Genomic DNA, 16798 nt, shown 5'->3' with positions numbered 1-16798 from the left:
TTAGTTCAACTTACAGCATTAGTGTAACCCAGCCCTGAAAGTTCAAGTACACTGTATGCACTGGCCCACCCTCGTCCACATGTTTGTTTGACCCCCTCAAACAATTCTAAATGATTGGTGAGGTATAATTTCCCTTTTCAAAAGCTGTGTTGACTCTTACCCAACAAATTGTGTTCACCTGTGTGTCTGATAATTCTGTTCTTTAGTATAGTTTCAACCAATTTGCTTGGTACTGAAATTTGGTTAACTTGCCTGTAATTGCCAGGATCATTTCTGGAGCCTTTTAAAAAATAAGCAGCAAAGAGTCCTGGGGCACCTTATAGACTAACAGATACATGCATCAGATACATGCATCTGACGAAGTGGGTATTCACCCACGAAAGCTCATGCTCCAAAACGTCTGTTAGTCTATAAGGTGCCACAGGATTCTTTGCTGCTTTTACAGATCCAGACTAACACGGCTACCCCTCTGATACTTTTAAAAAATAGTGTCACATTAGCTATCCTCCAGTCATCCTATACAGAAACTGAATTAAACGATAGGTTACTTACTACACTGCAATTTCATATTTGAGTTCCTTCAGAACTCTTGGCTGAATACCATCTGGTTCTGGTGACTTATTACTATTTAATTTATCAATTTGTTCTAAAACCTCCTTTACTGATACCTCAGTCTGGAACAGTTCCTCAGATTTATTCCCTGAAAAGAATGGCTCAGATGTGAGATTCTCTCTCAATCTTTTTGCAGTAAAGACTGATGCAAAGAATTCATTTAGCATCTCTGCAATGGCCTTATCTTCCTTGAGTGCTTTTTTTTAGTACCTTAGTTGTCCAATGGCCACACTGATTGTTTGGCAGGGTTCCTGCTTCTGGGTATACTTTAAAAAAAATGCTGTTGGTTTTTGAGTATTTTGCTAGTTGCTCTTCAAAAAAATTTTTTTTTGGCCTGCCTAATTATACTTACTTGACTTGCTAGAGTGTATGCTCCTTTCTATTGTCCTCAGTAGGATTTAACAATGAAGTGCTAACACTTTTTTGGTCCTCTTGCTATGTTTTTTTTTAAAATTGGGGTATACATTTAATTTGAGCCCCAGGATGTTAAATTTAATTATGTTATGGGTGCTGTTACTGAGTGGATCAAGTATATTCACCTCTTGAGCCAAATTCTGTGCTCCATTTAGGACTAAATTAAGAATTTCCCCTCCCCTTGTGGGTTCCAGGACTAGCTGCTCGAAGAAATACTCACTTATGGTGTCTAGAAACTTTATCTCAGCCTGAGGTGACATATACTCCGTCGATGTGGGGATAGTTGAAATCCCCTATTATTATTATTGAGTTTTCCACTTTTATAGTCTCTCTCATCTCCTGGAACATTTCACAGTCCTCATCACCATTCTGGTCAGGTGGGCAGTAGTGTATTCTTACCCAGGCAAGAATTGTGGTGATGTAGGTGGGAAGGGCGATGTAGTTCTAAGAGCTTGTGCCATCTGTAACGTCATTCACTATCCAGCATGTCTGCCCTCAGACTAAGCCCCAGCCTAAGGGTGATCAACTCACTTCCATCTGCAGCTGCTCAGAGCTTTATCACATGCAGGTTCAGATGTTTCAGTTCATTATATCTTAAGAAGACACATCAGTCCCCAAGGGAGCTCCAGTTGGTACAAAACTCAACATGAACACATACCTCTATCTCTGTACTGGCTCCCCCTATAAGCCCTCCATGGGATCAGCCCTGGTTCCCTGAGAGACATCCCTGCTTTTGCAGCCAGGACCTCCCATAACTATGGTCCGCTAAAACAGTTAACCCACCTCAGTAGGGAAAGGCTTGTGAATGCAGGAGACAGAGCTGCCAAAGATCCCAGACCTAGAATATGAAACTCTGCAATAGGAGAGGAGATCATCGGCCTCATCATATTTTGAACTAAAACTCATCACATTGACATAACTTCCCCAATGCGTGACATGCACACAGAGCACAACCATCCCCCTTGCTCATTCCCATATACACAAACCATTTTTTGTTTTGTTTAAGTCTCAGGAAAAGATTAAGGCTGTCTGCACCCCTAACTCCCCTGGGTCTTCAGGTTGCCCCTTAGTTCCTACTTTCAGCTCTTGCAACTTGCTCTGTCCTGCATGGAATCCATTATCCATGCCCTTCTAGACCAAAAGCAGGGTAGAGACCTAGGTTTACAATCCATGTGTTACAGATACTCCTCTGCATTGAGTACATGCTCAACTCTCTCTCCAGAAATGGGAATTTGCTCAATAGCTTTTGCTTTAAAACAACTTGTTTATTTAATAGAGTAAAAAGATGATTTACAAACAAAATGGATGTCTATATAATCTTCTATATTTGCTTACCAGCCAGATTGTCTATCTTCTGTTACCTCATTGGTAGCATGTTTCTCTCTCTCTCTTTCTGTTAGGTTTTAGTCCATCATGCTTTGTGTGTGTGTGAGAGAGAGACAGACAGGCAACCAGCCAGCCAGCCAGCCCTTAAGAAGCTAGCCCCTGTTTTGTCTCTGGAATCATTAACATATTCCCTAGGGATTGTATTCCCTCCCACCTAAACTGGTTTCCTTGGTCTGCTGGAGCTTCTAGATGGGTCTTTGAGTGCTGTGTAATTGTTATTTGCACTCATAGGTGTGTTGCACCCTCACTGATGAGGAAGAAGGTAATTTTCCTCCTGCTGCTAAGGAGCCCAGACACCCTGTGGAGCTTCAGAATACACTTAGATGAGGATGGGCAAACTGTTTGGCCCAAGGGCCATTTCTGAATATAGAAATTTTATGGTGGGCCATGAATGCTCACAAAATTGGGGTTGGGGTACAGGAGGGGGTGAGGGCTCTGGCTGGAGGTGTGGGCTCTGGGGTGGGGCCAGAAATGAGTTCATGGTGCCGGAGGGGGCATGGAGGAGATTGGAGTGCAGGTGGCACTTACCAGAAGCAGCGGCATATCCTCCTTTGGCTCCTACATGTAGGTGAGGCCAGCCGGCTCTGTGCACTGCCCTGTCCACAGGTGCCACCCCTGCACCTCCCGTTGGCCATGGTTCCCAGCAAGTGGGAGCTGCAGAGGTGGTGCTTAAGGCGGGAGCAGCGCGCAGAGCCCCCTGGCTGCCCCTAAACATAGAAGCCGGAGGGGGGGATATACTGCTTCTGGGAGCCAAGGCATGCAAGCGCAGAGTAGTCCCCGACCTTGCTCCTTCACTGCAGCACGGGAGCTCGAGAGTCGGATTAAGTCGGCTGGTGGGCTGGATGTGGCCCGCTGGTTGTAATTTGCCCACCCCATCTTAGAACATAGGACAGAAAAATCAGATTTCAGCTACAGATCAAAATATACAATTAAGACAGGGATATGTGGTTATTGTCACAAACACTGTAAACTTATCAATGCTTTTTTGTCTTGGGAAAAGGAAGAGAAATACTATTATTATTTTGATTAATAACAATGTTCCATTGATGGGACCCATATAAATGCAGAGGGCTTGTCCACGTGACTGTTTAGTGTGTGGCAAGCTGGAGTGTAAATCTACCTCACTGTAGCCTGCTGTGCACCAACTGGCTGTGTGGACCCTGCTACGGCGTACCAGCTGATCTGCAGTGTACTTTGATCTCTTGCTGTTTGAAACAGCAATAGCAGAAGCAGGTGAGAGGTCAAGTGAGGGGACAAGGTTTAAAAATGATCCTTTGAGCATGTGTATTCATTATTTAAATAAGGGTGTTTGGTAAGGCTTTCTATTAGAATGGCACATGTGTGTCTATGGGAATTCAGACCTGACTAAATGTTTACAACTTTCAATGCACAGGCACATGTTGAATTGGGCAAACTTCTATAGAGAAGTTCATAGGACATCTGCAGGTGCTAGTCAAGTTCTCATGCATTAAAAGTTAAGTATTTGTTTGTCAATCATGAGCTAGTTTCTTTCAGGAGCAGAGTGGTGGCTTAGGGGCTTGGAAGCTGGAGTAGGCACTGTCTGTTCAACTCCTTAATGTTTTGGAAACTTAAAAGAGAACTGATTCATATCTTGCATCAGTTTTTCACACACACACCCCCCGCCCCGAATCTGTAACAGTCTTTGGAGTTTTATACGTAGTAAGTGTGCCTGAAGCATGCACAGTGCTGTTGGTGAAGTGAGGGTTGTTGGTGAAAAGCAGTGACAATGTGCTCAATGCTTTGTAGCATGTAAGAGGGAAATTCTGAGAGGATTATCATAATAGCACACCACCGAGGAATGAGTGTCAGAAGCAAAAATAGTATCAAAATATAACCCATGTAAAGTGTTCTTTCCTTATACTCCCTCATAAGGAAAGAAATGAAACTCAGATATGTCTTTATTAAGAATAAATACATTAAAATAGATTGTTTTAATAAACTTTTGAAATCCAAGAATTTCTAAATTACTGTTGCATTAAAAAAGAAACAGTTTGAGAGTTTGAAAGCTCCTTGTTCTGTCTACCAAACCTCCCTTCCCATGTCACTCCAGACAGTAAAATACCTACTTTCTACCATGTAGGTTCATACATGGTGCTGACTTGCTCTCCTTCTTATTAGAATGACAGCAAAGTTTCTAAGCATGCGCACTTGATATAGTCCTGCAGCCAAACCAGCGTGGGTCCTGCCATTGTTCTCTTGTTGAAGTCTGGGGTGTTGGTGGATGATATGAATGCTATGTAAGGGTTTCTACAGTTTAATCAAAAGTTCAGGAGTCTGTGGAAGAACCATCCACATTTCCAGATAATATTCAAAGGCCCTAGTGCTCAAGTACTACAGTGTCAGAAATCATATGTACAGAGACAGCACATCATCCTTGGTGACAGAAGGATGAAGGGAATTTCTATGCCAAAAATCTTGGGGGAATTATTCTGAAAAAATGGTGAGGCTCTTCAACAGATGAGATTTCCAATTTTATAGGGTCTCCTAAACACATTTTCTCTAAGACTGCGCTCTGGCAGGAGGGCACAAGAGCAATTTCAGAGTAGAGTGGAAGTGTATTCCTAAGGAATCTTAAGGGTGGGTGGAGGTCAAAATCCATCTTGTAATGGATAGCTTGTTACAGTCTCAACAGAGCTTCATACTCTACTTCAGACAGAGCACTAATCACTTGGGGGGAGGGGGTGTGCAGAGAAATAGCCCAGGCCCCACATTCCCTGCTTGGGCCTCCAGATGGAGGAGGGTCCCACCACAAGGGCCTCTTAGTGACCTAAAAGGAAGCTCAGAAGGTCTTTGAGGGGAAGGAGCACCTGTGGCTAGGTGATCATCTTTCTTTACCGTCTGGCTGTGCAGATGCTCGGGACTCCATTGCTAAGGTGGCATATGGCCGCGTGTTTGGTTGGATTGTCCGCAAAATCAACGAACTGCTGGCTGAGAATGTGGATCCTGAGGTGGAGCTGAGGGAGATTGGTGAGTCCCAACTATTTTGCTCCTGTCAGCCCCCTGAATGCACATGCCACAGTCAGGGCCAGCTTAACTTTTTGTGGGCCCCACTGGGGAATGATTGTAAAAGAGGCCGGAGGTAAAAGGACAATGGGGCAGGAGCTAGTGTTGGTCTCTGGAGCAAGGGAGAGGTCAGGGGTAAACTGCAAGTGCAGCAGGGCTGGGGAGGGGGTAAACAGATCCCCCCTGCCCCTGCCCACATAGAGCAGGTACCTACCTGATTCTTGCCCATTCTCTTTGTCTCTCTCTGCATTGAGCTGCCCCTCCTCCTGCAGCAGCAGGACAGGTTCTCTTCCAGCCCTCAGGAGTGGATGTTGGGAGTGGGAGGAGCGGAGGCTAATGTGGTTACTTCTGTAACCGGGCATTTAGTTTCCAGTCAACACTGCTAACCGGACACTCAGGTACAATTTTCTACTGGAGTTTCCAGTCTAACACTGGATATCTGGCAACAGGGCTGCCAGAAAAGCCTGGGCGGGGGAGAGGGGCAAGCAATCATTTTTAAAAGTAAGAGGGCTAAGCCTTAAGATGGGGGCAAGTGGTGGGTGGACTGGGGAGTGGAGAGGAGCTAGTGGGCATGGCCATATCTGCTGTACTGCACACATAGGTTGGAGACTGTGGAGATCAGCTGACACAGTATCCCCAGCCCAGGTGACGTGACAGCCGGTGGTGGATTTAGAGTTAGTGGGTCCCCGTCCCTCTCCAGCCCTGAGCTCAGCTTCATTTTTGGGGCTCCTCCTTGGGACCTAGCCAAGAAAAGGAACATTCTCTCTTATCTCCCCCCACCTCCGTTTTTCTTTCTTTTTTTTCTTCCTCCTCCTATAAGTAATAGCAAGTAAATGAAAATAAAGTGAGGTACCTTGATTATTCTTGTAATCTAACTTATTTTTCCACAGACCACTTGAAAATCACGGAGGGTCTCGATGGACCTCTTAATGATCTTTCCAAATAAAAAAAATGTTCGGGTGCGGGGTCTGGCCAGGAGCTAGGGTGAGGGAGGTTGGGGTGTGGAGCGCTTACCTGGGGCAGCTCTTGTTTGGTTCTCAGGATGGGGATGGGGATGTGGGGGTGTGTGCAGGAGTCAGGGCAGGGGGCTGGAGATGAGTGAGGGGGGGTGCAGGAGTCAGGGCAGTGGCTCGGGGGCATGAGGGGGGATGCAGGAGTACAGGGCTGGGTGTGTGTGAGGGGGACGAGAGGGGGCACAGGGGACTGGGGGGGTAGGGGTGCAGGGGTCAGGGCAAAGGGCTGGGTGTGTGTGAGGGGATGCTGAGGAAGTGTGAGGGGAGTGCAGGGTTGGCTGGGTGTGTGTGAGGTGGGGTGCAGGGGGCTGGCGGTGTGTGAGTGTGTGCAGGGGTCAGGGCAAGGGGCTGGGGGTGTGGGCTGGGGTTATGTGGGTGCTCACGCAGGGGGATGGAGGGGTATGCTCCAATTCCAGCCCCTTCCCCAAGGTCTCACCTCCATCTCTTCTCCTCCTCCTCCTCCCCAGAGTGGTGAGTGTGCTGCTTCCCCCTCCCTCCTGCCAACAGCTGATCAGTGGCAGGGAGACGGGGAGGAGAGGGAAGAGGCAAGGCAGGAGCTTGGCTTCTGGCAGACCTTGCCCTGCTGCAGCAAGAGCCCTAGCAGCCATCAGCATCAAGCTTCTTCCCCCACAGAAGAGAGCGAGGGGTGGAGAAGAGCAGGCCGGGGCCCCTTTTGACCGTGGGCTTGGTGCCAGGGTAAATCTGGTACTGGCCACAGTCAAAGGGGCAAAGCACCCTGGGGGAGGATGTGCCTCTAGGACTGAATACAGGGTTGTAATTCCAGGGAGATGGCGGCCTTGGGGAAGATTATTTTACAGTGTCTCTGGGAAGCTCAGTCTGAAGAGGAAGCTGGCTGCACAGATGTAATTCTGGGGGAGAATGCAGTCTTTGCACCAGGACAGGGCTTGTGCTGGGGCTTGGATTATTGCTGGGGTCATTCTAGAGTTCACTGGGATTTAGCTCTAGTATTGTTCTCTGTGAGATGGGCCTCGGGGGGGTGGAGGGAGCTGGGGTGTATCTGGCTGCAGGGATAGGGTTGGTGTGAGGGGAAAGAGATGCAGTGCAGGGGTGTCATGGCAGCTTGTGGAAGAGGCATAATGCAAGGGGGGTCCCACAAGGCTGAGTCTCTGAGGGGATGAGAGCTTGGTGTGAAGGCATGGGGCTCAGTGAGGGGGGTCTTTAGCTGCCAAAGTAGAGGGCTTAGTTCAAGGAGTATTCAGCCACCCAGTAGGTGAGTCTGCAGGGGTCTATACTGAGGCTCATCTCCCTCTTTCCAGGGATCCTGGATATCTTTGGGTTTGAGAACTTTGTGGTGAATCGTTTTGAGCAGCTCTGCATAAACTTGGCCAATGAGCAGCTACAGCACTTCTTCAATTATGTGAGTTCCAGGTGTGATTTTTCTGGCCTGGCAGAGGGCTCCGCAGGTGTTGGGAGAGCCATGGGAAGGCAGAATGGTGACCTCTCTTGTACAGTAGCTCCTCACCTCCCCCCCGGGCTGGGGGAGCCCAGAGTTGTGATCCAGCCATGGGAGCAGAGTGGAAACCAGGAGCAAGGGTCTCCTTATGCATGTGGGTTACCATTGGACGCTGGGCTTGGCACAAGGGGATTGCTCAAAGCAGTGATCTTGTCTTGGGGAGGTATACGAGTGCTGAGGTGGTTTGAAGCTGTGACTCTGCCTTCCACATAGCAGGTCGAGGGGAAGGATGCATGATTTGCTTGGCTGAAGGCTGTTGGTGCTGCTGGGAGCTCTAATTTTACTGTCTTCTGTGTCTCAGCATATTTTCCAGCTGGAGCAGGCCGCATACCAGGAGGAAGGGCTGCCCTGGGAGGCAATTACATTCAACAATAACAAACCCATTTTGGTGAGTGACCTAGACCTGGGTGAGGGAGAGACCCCTCTAGCCCCAGGCATAGGCCCAAGGGAGGGAGAGAGGAAATACTGTATCCAGTGTTGGGATGGTTAGGATCAGGGGAAAAGTTCCTTTGAAGGTGGGGGCAGAGAGTGTAGTGAGCAGACAGAGGGGAGATAGCCTCTCAGGAGAGGATGAACATCCTCCACTTCCATTAGGTAAGGGGCTCATCTCTTTTCCTTCTCCTGCTGCAGGACCTGTTCCTGGCCAAACCGCTGGGGCTGCTGTCTCTCCTGGATGAGCAGAGCGCATTCCCTCAGGTATGGCAATTGTGACTAGAGTGGTACAGGAACAAGCTGTGGATCAGAGAAGATGTTGTGGGGGCTGGTGCAACAGATGTCTGAGGAGAATCATAGAAGATTAGAGTTGGAAGAGACCTCAGGAGGTCATCTAGTCCAACCCCCTGCTCAAAGCAGGACCAACCCTGTGTTCTAATTGAAATCAATATATTTGAAAATGTAGAAAAATATCCAAAATATTTAATACATTTCAGTTGGTAGTCTATTGTTTAACAGTGTGATTAAAACTGCGATTAATCGTGATTTTTTTTTTTAGTTAATTGCATGAGTTAGTGGCCATTAATCGACAACCCTAATAAATATGTACCAGGAAATTCCATATAAACACTCAAAAACCAGGAAATGGCCAACATTAAGTTTTTCTGTATAACCTTAACATGTGTCCTGTTTGTGCATATACATTATGTTAGTCTTTAGTTATGTGATCAGGTACTGTTGTTTATGTATGATCAGTCTGTCATCCAGTAAACAAGACAGGGTGCGCTTATTGAATAGTGGCGATTAAAAATATATATAAATAATTATACTTAAACATTATTTAAAAACAAGTATTTCATTTTTATAAGGAAAACAACTAATTCTTCAAGAGCTTGGTTGTACATGCATTCCATGTGCTGAGACCAGAAGCTTTTCATTAGCGGTGTCCATTGGCTTATAAATGCACCTGCCTACCCTCATACTCCCTTCTGAGGGTATAAAAGGTAGCACCAGTCATCTGCCACTCCAGTTCCTCCCCATCCTTGGGCTGAGATGGAGTGAGCTGTATCTGTAGCCAGTTGAGATTTGGCTAATTATTTGGTTTTGTGTGCGTATGTATTTATTTATATTTAGGTAACTGTTACTTACAGTAGAAAGTAAGTGCAAAGGGGGATCATTTTTCAGGGCTTAACTCCCCCACTCATCTCCATCCTGAAGAACAGGTTCCTAAAGTGCCCAGGTCGCCTGGATTTAAAAACTGTGGTCTGCCTCAGACTACTTCTTATGAAAGACGACCATAACACCTGCCTCTGCTCCTAGGACAGACTCTTATTACTTCTAACTGTGGTATCTGCTGCTTGTTGTTGCATAGGATGTTGCAATCCAGAGAGAGCTGGCTTAAAATGTTTCTGATGGACAGGTCCATGAGGGCAGACTGGGACTCTGGCTTGGGGGACCCTCTGTACACCAGCTGCAGGAGTTTAGGAGTGCTCCATTAAGCTCAGTGTTGAGTAACTCCAAGGCTCTTTCTCTGAAATAGTTTTCAAAGGACACTGGTAAGCAGCACTAGGAAAAGAGTGAGGAAGGGAGATTGAAGCATTCACTTAAAGAGAAGAGGGATAAATCTTCCTCTAAGCCATCTTCAGAGAAAAGCCTGTAATCCCCATCTTATGAGACTCCCTGCCACGGCATGGGCATATCCAGCGCTCATAAGAACTGCGATCCTGGCTCTGTAGCATTTAAGTCAGAGGACCTGGCACCACCAACTGGCAGAAGTCTACTGGTGAAGAGCTCCCCACAGTACAGGATCATTCCATACTGACTGAATGAGTGCCGATGGTTCCAACAGCCTTTGCATGGGGAGATTAATGCTTTTTGTTTCAGAGTGCAATCTCAAAATTGCTGATATTGGCACAAAGTATGTCACCTCTGGTACCAACAAGATAGAGGATGACGACAAATCTTCCATCAATAGCATTGATTCCATATACAGCAGCAAGCAATTTCATTGTCTGTACAGAACCAGAATCCCTACTTCTTTTGGGGCAACCTCAAGCAGAACCAAGATTTGCGACAGCACAGGCTACCATGTGGTTTCCTCCCCTAATACTGTCTATGAGTCAAGCTAGATCACACTCCTCTCCGGTATTGATGGCACTGCCATTTGATTCACAGGACTCATACCCATCTTCTGAATCCATTGCCAGTGGGACTATGTCACCTGAATACTCGCAGAAACCATGCTCACTAGAATCATAGACTATCGGGGTTGGAAGGGACCTCAGGAGGTCATCTAGTCCAACTCCCTGCTCAAAGCAGAACCGATCCCCAACTAAATCATCCTAACCAGGATGTGAGTCCAGATAGTGTCTAAGGCTGTTGTGAGCATTGCTACTTTCTCTCACTTTGAAACTGTCAAACACAGGGTATGTCATAGGGTGACTGGCCCCTTTACGAGGAAGCAGAGTCCAGTGCACCTGGACCAAAGGCTTTAAGGAAGCTCCTGAGCCCTATAAAGGGGGGGATAGATGCAGGTGGTTGTTGGTGGATTCCTGCAGATGCTGCAGGGAATGAGAAGGCTCCTGCAGGGCCTTGAATCAACCTTTGGAGAATGCCCAACTCCAGGCAAGAGGCATTTGGGAAGAAGACAGACCCTCAGGGAGGAGGGTCTGGGACCAGCTGAAACTGGGATAAAGAGTTCTTAAGTTTGAGTTTTATTTTGGAAGACTTTATGCAGGATTTAATAAATTGGACTCCATAAGGATATTAAGTGACTAGATCTCTTCAGGAGATAATTATATTAATCACTGAGCTTGCAGTTTAGGATTGTAAATTAGCAAGCACTTGTGACAAAATATGACTTTATTAATTGCAGTGAATTTACAAAAACAATGAGGAGTCGGGTGGCACCTTAAAGGCTAACAGATTTATTTGGGCATAAGCTTTTGTGGGTAAAAAACCTCACTTCTTCAGATGCATGGAGTGAAAATTAGAGATATACTGACACATGAAGAGAAGGGAGTTACCTTACAAGTGGAGAACCAGTGTTGACAAGGCCAATTCACTCAAGGTGGATGTGGTCCACTCCCAATAATTGATGAGGACGTGTCAGCACCAAGAGTGTGAAAATTGCTTTTGTAGTGAGCCAGCCACTCCCAGTCCCTATTCAAGCCCAAATTAATGGTGTTAAGTTTGCAAGTGAATTGTAGCTCTGCAGTTTCTCTTTAAGTCTGTTTTTGAAGTTTTTTTGTTGAAGGATGGCTACTTTTAAATCTGTTGTTTTGAATGTCCAGGAAGATTGGAGTGTTCTCCTACTAGCTTTTGTATGTTACCATTCCTGATGTCTGATTTGTGTCCATTTATTCTTCTAGAGACTGTCCAGTTTGGCCAATGTACTTGGCAGAGGGGCATTGCTGGCACATGATGGCATATATCACATTGGTAGATGTGCAGGTGAATGAGCCCCTGATGATGTGGCGGCTGATGTTGTTGGGTCCCATGATGGTGTCACTAGAGTAGATATGGGGACAGAGTAGGCAACGGGGTTTGTTACAGGGCTTGGTTCCTGGTTTAGTATTTCTGTGGTGCGTAATTGCTGGTGAGTATTTGCTTCAGGGTGGGGGCTCTCTGTAAACGAGGACTGGCCTGCCTCCCAAAGTCTGTGAGAATGAGGAATCATTTTCCAGGATAGGTTGTAGATTGTTGATGTTGTGCTGGAGAGGTTTTAGCTGGGGGCTGTATGTGATGACCAGTGCTGTTCTGTTATTTTCCTTGTTGGGCCTGTCCTGTAGTAAGTGACTTCTGGGTACCCGTCTCGCTCTGTCAATCTGTTTCCTCACTTCCCCATGTGGGTATTGTAGTTTTAAGAATGCTTGATAAAGATCTTGTAGGTGTTTACCTCTGTCTGAGGGATTGGTGCAAATGTGGTTGTATCTTAGGGCTTGGCTGTAGACAATGGATCATGTGATGTGTCCTGGATGGAAGCTTGAGGCATGTAGGTAAGTATAGTGGCCAGTAGGTTTCTGGTATAGGATGGTGTTTCTGTGATCATCTCTTATTTGCACTGTAGTGTCCAGGAAGTGGATCTCTTGTGTGGACTGGTCCAGGCTGAGGTTCTCCATTGGTAAGGTAACTCCCTTCTCTTCATGTGCCAGTATATCTATGCCTGTATCTGTAATTTTCACGCCATGCATCTGAAGAAGTGAGGTTTTTTACCCACGAAAGCTTATGCCCAAATAAATCTGTTCGTCTGTAAGGTGCCACTGGACTCCTCATTGTTTTTGTGGATACAGACTAACATGGCTACCCCTCTGATACTTAGTGAATTTACAGGACATATTTCCCCAGGACTGCAGACAGCAGTTTTAGTCTGTAGTTGACAAAGGACAGTTGCAGGCTAGGTCATCATTCCAAGCAGCTCTGGATAGGGCAGGCACTGCCTCTTGCTCTCTGGCAACTACTGTTGCCATGAAATGGTCATCATGGCTCCATTCATTGGATTTCCTGAAAAGTGTGGGCAACGGTTGAAATTCTACCATTTGAAGGCCGCCTGTTCAGTGAGAGGACAGATGAGTCACTGTACACGCTTAACAACTCTAAAAGCACACTTTGTTCCCTCAGCGTAAATACTCTGCCACCAAAGAGGAAATATACTAGGGCTCAATCCTACCACAAGCCAAAGCCCAGGGCTGCTCCAGGCACCAGCTAAGGAAGCAGGTGCTTCGGGTAGCCAATACAAAGGAGCGGCAGTGCCGCTGATCACCTTTTTTTTTTTTTTTTTGCCACTTGTGGCAGCAGAAAACTTGGAGCTGGACCTGCAGAAACCTACCCTTCTGCCATCCTTTTATCATCAGTATGCAGATGATGTGACAAAGGGTGCAAAAGCAAAACTCAAATGCACCATTGTCATTTTCATCCTAGTCAGTACCATCATCAAAGCAAACATTTTGACAGTTCTGTTGTATTAATTTCAAGGATCAAAAGTGTTCAAGGTGATTTCTCTGTCTTAACATAAAAACAGTGATACAAAGAGGTGCAGATTTTTTTTCCTACATAGACCTTACTTTACTCGATTTCTTGGCAAACACTCAAAAGCATTGATTCTAAAGTTTATTAATCAAATACAAGAAAGAACAAGAAATTAAAACAAGCATTTATATTGTAACTAAAATTCAGTGATAATGCAAAACAAACTTAATCAAAACCTTTAAAGTCTCTCCCCTTTTGGAGGCAAAATATCAGCCTCTTATTTTCAAAATAACCTTTCTTTGAAAAGGAAAGGATTAATTTTACTTTCAGTCCTGGTGTGTAAAGGGTAGTTACGTCTCCTGTTTCTAACAGACAGGCTGACGCAAGGTGGAGGAGAGAGAAAATAAAAAAGGTGGGGGAAATATGGTTTTTCTTGGTGTTCTTGGAACACTGGATGTCTGGTCAGTCACGAATGGATGCTTTGGCTAGGAGATTGACCACAGCATCTGTTGCTTGGACCATGGTTCACTTTCTGGTCAGGGACATCATGTTTTCAATATTGTTGTTTTCAATATTCATTTATTGAAAACAACTCAAATCTATTTTTCACATAGGCAATTTCCAAGCAGGCAAACTACAAGTGGGAACTACAAGACCAGGTGAAAAAGACTGTATTCTTTCATCGGTGGCCTTCTGTTTAGGGATCTGTGTCCATCAAGCAAAAACAGAGATTGTCGGAGATCCTGCTCCAGGGATGCCTGAGGCCCAAATATGACCAGAGGCGTAAATGTTTGGAGCATCTGATGTACACATTTCTTCCAGTTCCCCAGCTGCCAAAAATGCTAGTAAAGATCAGGCAGGGAAAGGCGAAAGTCGTCCTGGTGATACCAATATGGTCAAGGCAATTCTGGTTCCCTATGTTACTCCAGCAGTCCACTCATTCTCATCTCTGCATCCCATTGTCCGCTGACCTACATAGTCAGGACAGAAACCATCTCAGCCCAGTATTTCTTTACCTATCAGTAATGCTGGAACTAGAGTGATAGTGAGAGAATGTCAAAAAATATCAGTGTAAATGCTGAGCATACAAACCAGACACAAAGAAATAGCATTTTCACTGATAATCCTATAACATCTTGCCTGATACTTGCTTTTACTTCAAGTGAAATATTTTCTTACTGAAGAGTGGTACATTTTTATGCTGATGATATTTCGTTTACTTTTAGCATTGTTAGATTACATTCCCCAAGTCTGTGAAGCTAGTTCTCTGTGAAATCATGTTGGCTGCTGCTGCTCTTTGCATTTTTTCCCCAAAGGATTTACAGCCTGAGCGCTTTAAGGAGGTTTAGGATTCTCCAGCTGACCTGGTAGATTTTTATTCTTCTTCGCAATGTACCAGGCCTATTAGATTTAGTTCCCTCAAATTTGCTTTAGGTCTTGATCCTACAGATATGCACAAGTAGCCCACTTGATTTCAATGGGACTACTCACATGTGTAAAGTTAAATATGTGTATAAGTGTTTGCAGAATCAGGGCCTTTGCATATTTTGTCATGCCATTTAGAGTTCAAAGATCTGTAAGTAAGAGAGGAATATTAGATCATAGAATCATAGAAGATTAGGGTTGGAAGAGACCTCAGGAGGTATCTAGTCCAACCCTCTAGCTCAAAGCAGGACCAACCCCAACTAAATCATCCCAGCCAGGGCTTTGTCGAGCCAGGCCTTAAAAACCTCTAAGGATGAAGATTCCACCATTCATATAGTCTCAGTTTGGAATACTGCAGCTTTTCCTGGGATATGGAGTCATCTCTGTTCAACACATAATAGACAAACTCCAGGGACCTGCTGCATAACACAGGCCACAGTTTCATCCAATAACTCCTTCACTGAGCCCAGTAACCTTTGACAGAGATTAAACGGATCTTTTAGGAAGAGACTCACCCAATCTTGATTTAAAGACTTCAGTTGATGGGGAATACGATGCATCCCTTGGTTCAAATGAGGGTGGATGTCAATCTGGGAAGCTGGTGGGTGGATTTACAGTATGGGGATTTGCAAAAAGGTTAAGTAACAGTTGGTAGGGTTAGTCACTGCATAGACAAGAATTCTCTTCATCACTGTCTCAGCTGTTAGGGTGGCTTTTATTACAATTGTATTGTATTGAAATGTGTTTCTAGTCAGTTGTAGATCCCTGCCCAGTGTCTTGATGGGATTGGAGATGCTGTATAAATAATAACTATTAATTTCTCATTTTGTGGGGTTTTACTATGAAATCCCTTGTGTTGCAGGCGACTGATAAAACGTTTGTGGATAAACTGAACAGCACCTTTAAGGGGAACTCACACTTCCAGCCATGTAGAGGCCACGTACTAGGGTTCAGCATCATTCACTATGCAGGGAAGGTAAGTACTGTTTAGGGTACAGACTGGCACTTTGTCTCATGTAGATGAAAGAGATGGGGTGTGCATCAGGGCCCGTGGGGGTGTATGGGTGGAAGAGATGTGCTCCCTGGGGGCCACTTCTTAGGTGAGGGAGGGCTCTCTAGAAGGTATCCTATTTAACATTATCAATGACCCGGAAGAAAACATAAAATTATTGCTATTAAAGTCTTCAGATGAACCAAAAATTGAGGGAGTAGTAAATAATGAAGAGGAGAAGTCACTGAGTCAGAGTGATCTCGGTCGCTTGGTAAACTGGGGGCAGGTAAACAATATGAGTTTTAATATAACTAAATATAAATATACATCTAGAAACAAAGAATCTAGGCCCTACTTCTTAGAGACACTACAAAGTTTTGTCAGCAAAAGGTATGCGACTTTAAAACCACTGTTGGGTGTCCATACTAGCTCCTTGTGTCGGCAGAGTGCATCCTCATTAACAGCTCTTGCATCGACACAAAGAGCAATGCACTGGTAGCTATCCCACTGTGCAACTGGCTGCAAGGTGCTTTGGGAAGGGTTTGCAATGCTTCATGGGGCAGGTGCAGCATCACATGATGAAGGTTTCTCAATCCCGTGGTTCCAAGGGCCTCCTAGTATATTGTCAGTTGCTTTTTCAACTGAAGTGTGTGTAGGGAGGGAGAGGAGAGTAGTGTATATAGGGCAGGGGAGACAGCAGGCTGACTGACCTATCCTGAGGCAGTCCCTGATCTGCTCGGCACAGCAGTTTCTCCGGAAACAGTCTGCTCTGCCTTGCTGCCTATGATTCTGTGATTCCCTCTGAGTTCTCCCACAGCCGCCAGGAGCAGAATCCTGAGAAGCTCTGTGAGCTCTCGCTGCTGAGGAACGTCAAAGCAGCACAGCAGTCCCTTCCCCCGCCATTCCCCGCAGCAGCAGTCTGCCTGCGGCTGTGTTCCTAGTGCAGAGCAGGATGAGAGTATTCCATGTTAACGTTCCCCAAAACGAAGCAGTACCTCAGCTGCCAGATACTTCCCGGAGATCAAAACAGTAAGCAGAACAGTCACGACAGGCATTGTA

The 16798-nt window shown here is 45.7% G+C and overlaps 1 protein-coding gene across 4 annotated transcripts in view; it reads left to right on the top strand.

Annotated features, from left to right (window-relative positions):
- The window catches only part of LOC115653881 (unconventional myosin-VIIa-like), a 131920-nt gene that overhangs the window by 28709 nt on the left and 86413 nt on the right, over positions 1-16798 (top strand). For all 4 annotated transcript variants that reach the window (XM_030567619.1, XM_030567621.1, XM_030567620.1 and 1 more), the window contains 5 exons: positions 5284-5400; positions 7727-7827; positions 8225-8311; positions 8554-8619; positions 15611-15724. In XM_030567619.1, the coding sequence (XP_030423479.1) occupies positions 5284-5400; positions 7727-7827; positions 8225-8311; positions 8554-8619; positions 15611-15724 (485 nt within the window). The remainder of the gene's footprint in view (positions 1-5283; positions 5401-7726; positions 7828-8224; positions 8312-8553; positions 8620-15610; positions 15725-16798) is intronic.

Source organism: Gopherus evgoodei, chromosome 6 (assembly GCF_007399415.2).
Source record: "Gopherus evgoodei ecotype Sinaloan lineage chromosome 6, rGopEvg1_v1.p, whole genome shotgun sequence".
Classification (NCBI taxonomy): domain Eukaryota; kingdom Metazoa; phylum Chordata; order Testudines; family Testudinidae; genus Gopherus; species Gopherus evgoodei.
The sequence above is the reverse complement of the archived record's forward strand: the minus strand, read 5'-3'. Positions and strand labels throughout refer to the sequence as shown.